The following is a 5,000-nucleotide window of genomic DNA, read 5'->3' as shown; positions in this document are numbered from 1 at the left end:
GTGTGGGTGTGTTCTTCTTCACAGAGATCTGAGCCCACCTGTGGAGTGTAAGAGATACTGCAGGGATGCTCACAGAACTCACCTGCTCTCCGCTGCATTGTAATCCATCAGTTCAGTCTTTAAATCATGAATAATTGTTTTTTGGTTGTTAATAAATGCTTTTATTATTTTTGATATATTAAATTAATTATCTTATTCATTTATTATTTATCTATATTCTCAGTCTCACATGATTATTCTTCATTTCTTCATCTAAAAAGCAGATCCTTCAGTAAGTGATAGAAAAGACAGAAACCGAGCTTCTTAGGATGAAGAACAGATTCTCTCTGAAAGGGAAACCCTCAGTACTGTGGTTCTGTGTAGAACTGTCTTGAAGGTTCCCCGAGTCCAACCTAAGAACCCTTTTACAGAGCTCAACATTAAACAACCATAGATGTTAAAAGAACCATAAATAAGATCCATAATGGTTCCTTTGGAGTTTGTACCACACATACACACACACACACACACTTTTTTTTTATTACACACTCAATTCAAAAGACATTTTTCCAAAAGTTGCTTCCAAAATTAAAATGTTTCAGAACAAAAACACTTCATTTAGAGTTCTGAAGAGATTTTTTCACCTGAAAAGAACCCTGAACCCCTAAAGATTTAATAGATACACTATATTGCCAAAAGTATTGGGACATCTTCCTTTACATGCACATGAATGTAATATGGACTTGTCCCGCCCTTTGCAGCTATAACAGCTTCAACTCTTCTGGGAAGGCTTTCCACAAGGTTTAGGAGTGTGTTTATGGGAATTTTTGACCGTTCCTCTAGAAGCACATTTGTGAGGTCAGGCACTGATGTTGGATGAGAAGGTCTGTCTCACAGTCTCCGCTCTAATTCATCCCAAAGGTGTTCTATGGGGTTGAGGTCAGGACTCTGTGCAGGTCAGTCAAGTTCCTCCACACCAAACTCACTCATCCATGTCTTTATGGACGTTGCTTTGGTCACTGGTGTGCAGTCATGTTGGAACAGGAAGGGGTCATCCCCAAACTGTTCCCACAAAGAGCATGAAATTGTCCAAAATGTTTTTTTATTCAAAGTTTTACTAAAACTTGTTCAAGAGAACAAACAAAACAGTGTTCCTCAAGGGTTCTACAAATGATTCATGGTTTTAGCTTTCAGTCTAATGTCCTCTGCTGTAAGTTTTTACATAGAGCCTTTAATGTTTCCCTCCTAAACAGATAAGCCAAGGAACCTTTTAGCTTTCTAGACCTTTTAAATGTAAAGGTTTAATTAAACAGGAGGATTAAACAAACATTTCTTTCAGTGGATAGTTAAAGGAAGAGGAGTTCTATGTAGATTTCTGCTTAGAACCATTAAAGGTTCTCCAAAATGTCCAAACCATTTCTTTTGGGAAGCTTTAAGAACTCTTACACTGCTGGTTTTCTTCAGGTGTTTTAAACATCTCAGATGTGCTGAAGATCTCCACAGAACAGTTCTTCACAGAACTCTGTTCTAGACAGAAGGCGAGAGAGCGGTGCTGTTCGGTCCTGAGCTCTGAGAGACGCTGAACTGCTCAGATATCAGGTGCTTGGTCCGGACTTCAGCTCTGGTCACACTTTAGATCAATATGTGTGTGTGTGTGTGTGTGTGTGTGTGTGTGTGAGCATCATAACTGCTGTTCTTGCGTCCCCTGCTGGCTGAAACACTTCATTACTCATAGGATAAGATGAAACTTTATTATATAAATAAATATAAATGTATTATAAATATTCTATACGCTTAAAGCCCTTGTCTAGTCATATACTTAAAATGACCAAGAAAAATAAAGCTATTTGCAGTGAATTTGTGCAGGTAACTTTATTTTGTAATTGTTATGTAATTTACATATGTAATTTAATTTAATTGCTAATTAATTGTGACTGAAATAATGCAATTCAATATTATGTATTTTTTATAACATTTAAACAGATAATTAATTGGCGAGTGAATTAAAATTGTATATAAATAAACTTTTTTCTCGGTTGCTTGTTTGTTTATAATAATTTAATTATTTCATGATTACTCTGTAGATTAATATTCACATAGTATTCATTATTGTTTGTTTGTACGACACAGATTTCAAAAACTACAACGCGATTTGGCTGATTGTCCCAGTCAGCTTGCCGTAGCTGCAGGAGTCTCTCAGACACAGATGGGTGTTTCGTATCGTTAGTTTCTTTTCTTGTTTATTCTTCATTAGATCCACAGTATGGAATATAATGAGCACGGTTTAACTCTGGACTGCTTAATAAGCATATTTTCATTGCTCACCGAAGATGATTTAATGAGAGTGTCGTGTGTTTGTAAGGTAAAGCGCTTTTACTGAACGCGGATGCCTGAATAACTTGCTGTTTTTATTTACCCACACATATTCCGACAAATCCCGCCCCTTGAGCTAGGATTGGTTAGTGTTTCATACAGACAGCTGATTGGACAGTTTGGCCTAGAAGGCGGGATTTATCAAACAGGGAAGAGGGACAAAAATGATTAAAACAATGACTTGTCTTTATACTAAATCGAGTTATTAGTTAATGACCATACTTAAAATCATGTCACGTGCCAAAAACATTAAAACTGTTTTGTCTGTAGCACGATAATTATTGTTTCTGTGTCTAAGTATCAGACAGTTAGCTATTTTCTGCATGATTGATGTACTCCTGAAAATATTCAATTCAGTTCATTTTAACTAAATCTGATTTAAGTTGTTTCGTTTAGTTGCCATATAAAACGATTTACATAAAATAAACTATTTTAACATTTTTGTACAATACAATACGAAAACGCCAAATGTATGAATAAACATCATATGCAAATATAGACACGCCCCCATTTCCTCCTGCCTTCCCCGAACAGCCTGACCATACCGTCACTGTACCAGTCTAAAAAATGACCACAGACAGCTTAACACACGTGTTTTTGGGATAAAGTTTGTGGGCTCTTCTAAGTGATTGGTCGAAAGTTGTGGATGTATGACATAATGGCGTCACTGATTAGCTGAACTGTAGCTCCGCCTCCTCATTAAATAATTCCGTTTCCATACAGTAACATTGTGAACGTCATTTATTTTTTAAAGCGTAAAAATGTGAATTTAGCAAACCTATAAAACTGAAGAAGAGTTCATCTTATTTTCAACAAGATATTCAGGTTTATTTTGGATTAAAAACATTATTTGGAATAGTTGATATCCAGCATTATGTATCTAATGCCTTTGTATGAAACACATCTGTTTACATATGGATAATATTTAATATTTTGTATTTTTTCCCCTTAAATGTCACGTGTTTCTCAGGAATGGCACGAAGCTGCAGAAACACAGTGGTTATGGAGGTACGCTCTCAGTCATATAAAGTTTTCTGCCGATTATTGCATGAATATTGATATAAATCTGAATGTAAACCTGTCCTGGGTGCAGAGAGATGTGTCTGCGTCGCTGGGGTTTCTGTAACGTGGCCCGGCTCTCATCAGACGCTGAGTCTTACACATGGAAGCGTTATTATCTGCATCGCTCTACACTGGAGCTGAGCATGAAGTCCGGGAGATCAGGAGGAGATTACAGCTGTAAGAGCCTGAGAGGACACACAGGTACAGATCATCTGCATGGAACCGATGCTGCCTCGAGTTCTCCAACCTTCAGCCCGTGACCTCAGCCATCTTTAAAGAAACACACATACTTAAGAAGTGAGAGGAAATCTTTTTGTCTTTAAGGTCGGATCGTCGGCTTCTCATACCTGAAGGGAAACAACGCTTTTCAGGACATGTGGAACTTCACGCCGGTCGTCTGCAGCGCCTCCACTGACGGATCCCTCAAAGCCTGGGACATTCACAAGGTGAGGAATAGCTTCAGAATCGCGCTAAACTTTTAAAAACAGTGTTTTATCATTAAATCTGTTTTAATGGAAGTTGCTTAATTGAAAGCTAATGTTGACCTGAAAGCTGTTGCATCAAAAAATATATAAACCAATCAAATCAATGCAAATGAAGACCAGGTCACAGGTGAGGACTACATTTATAACATTTACATTTATAAACTAATTAATGATGAGGGAATATATTGTTAATTATTGTTTAAATCACAAAACAAAACACTGGACAAGTTCAAATCCTGTATAGAAAACAAGTGAAGAAAGAAAGAAAGAAAGAAAGGAAATAAAACTGTGTGTGTGTGTATGAGAGAGACAGAGAGTGTGTTTGCTGGGATCTAACAAATGACTGAAAAAGCAAACAAAAATCTTTTCAAGTGATTCCAGTAGAACATTATGCAAATGATCGTGAAAAGGGGCGTGTTTAATTTGCATATTCATGTCACATGTATATCTTCCTGGCTGAGAGTAAAACTATTGGCACCCTGTGAAATATCACTATGTCCATCGATTTGATGTTCTGTTTAAAATAATGATTAAGTCTTCTTTATAAACTTCTGGTATATTTACTTGACCACTGTGGAGTCCGGCATGGACGGGATGGGGGTGGATTCTGTCGTGATTGGTTTGGTTTTGATTTTTAAGCTTTAGGTCTTCTTTAGCGTGGACTCCAGCATGTGTTTATGTCGCAGGGTGTTGCTCTGTGGTCCAGCTCCACTCAGAACCCGCTGACCTGTATCATCACAGACCCAGAGCAGGACGTTGCCATTACGTCGGACAGCAGCGGGACCATTAACACGTGGCAGGGAGGAACGGGGGCGCTGCTGAGCTCCTTCTGCACCGGCTCGTCTCGCTGCACGCTCGGGACTTTCAGCGCCAGCGGGAACTCTTTCATCATGGTAAATTGTGTAGAACTCTGTCTGTACAGCAGGAGTGTTAAAGTCACACACTCTTTCACACACTCTTTCACACACTCTTTCACACACTCTTTCACACACTCGTATACTTGGTGTTGTGTTTGAGGTGGGAACAACTCTGGGCTCCTTCCTGGTCCTGACGTCACCACAGCTGACCCAAACATCGCGCCACGTTGTGTGTGACTCCTTC

At 38.5% G+C, this 5,000-nt stretch overlaps 1 protein-coding gene across 1 annotated transcript in view; it reads left to right on the top strand.

The window, feature by feature from the left end:
* The first annotated feature begins 2,158 nt into the window (after positions 1 to 2,158).
* fbxw12 (F-box and WD repeat domain containing 12) overlaps positions 2,159 to 5,000 on the top strand; it is an 8,457-nt gene continuing 5,615 nt past the window's right edge. The window contains exons 1-6 of the mRNA XM_058409469.1: positions 2,159 to 2,341; positions 3,323 to 3,360; positions 3,446 to 3,615; positions 3,739 to 3,860; positions 4,586 to 4,792; positions 4,917 to 5,000. The exon at positions 4,917 to 5,000 is cut by the window's right edge and continues 81 nt beyond it. Coding sequence (XP_058265452.1) covers positions 2,243 to 2,341; positions 3,323 to 3,360; positions 3,446 to 3,615; positions 3,739 to 3,860; positions 4,586 to 4,792; positions 4,917 to 5,000 — 720 coding nt within the window. The 5' untranslated portion in view covers positions 2,159 to 2,242. The remainder of the gene's footprint in view (positions 2,342 to 3,322; positions 3,361 to 3,445; positions 3,616 to 3,738; positions 3,861 to 4,585; positions 4,793 to 4,916) is intronic.

The sequence above is a fragment of the Hemibagrus wyckioides genome, linkage group LG15, assembly GCF_019097595.1.
Source record: "Hemibagrus wyckioides isolate EC202008001 linkage group LG15, SWU_Hwy_1.0, whole genome shotgun sequence".
Classification (NCBI taxonomy): Eukaryota; Metazoa; Chordata; class Actinopteri; order Siluriformes; family Bagridae; genus Hemibagrus; species Hemibagrus wyckioides.
The sequence above is the reverse complement of the archived record's forward strand: the minus strand, read 5'-3'. Positions and strand labels throughout refer to the sequence as shown.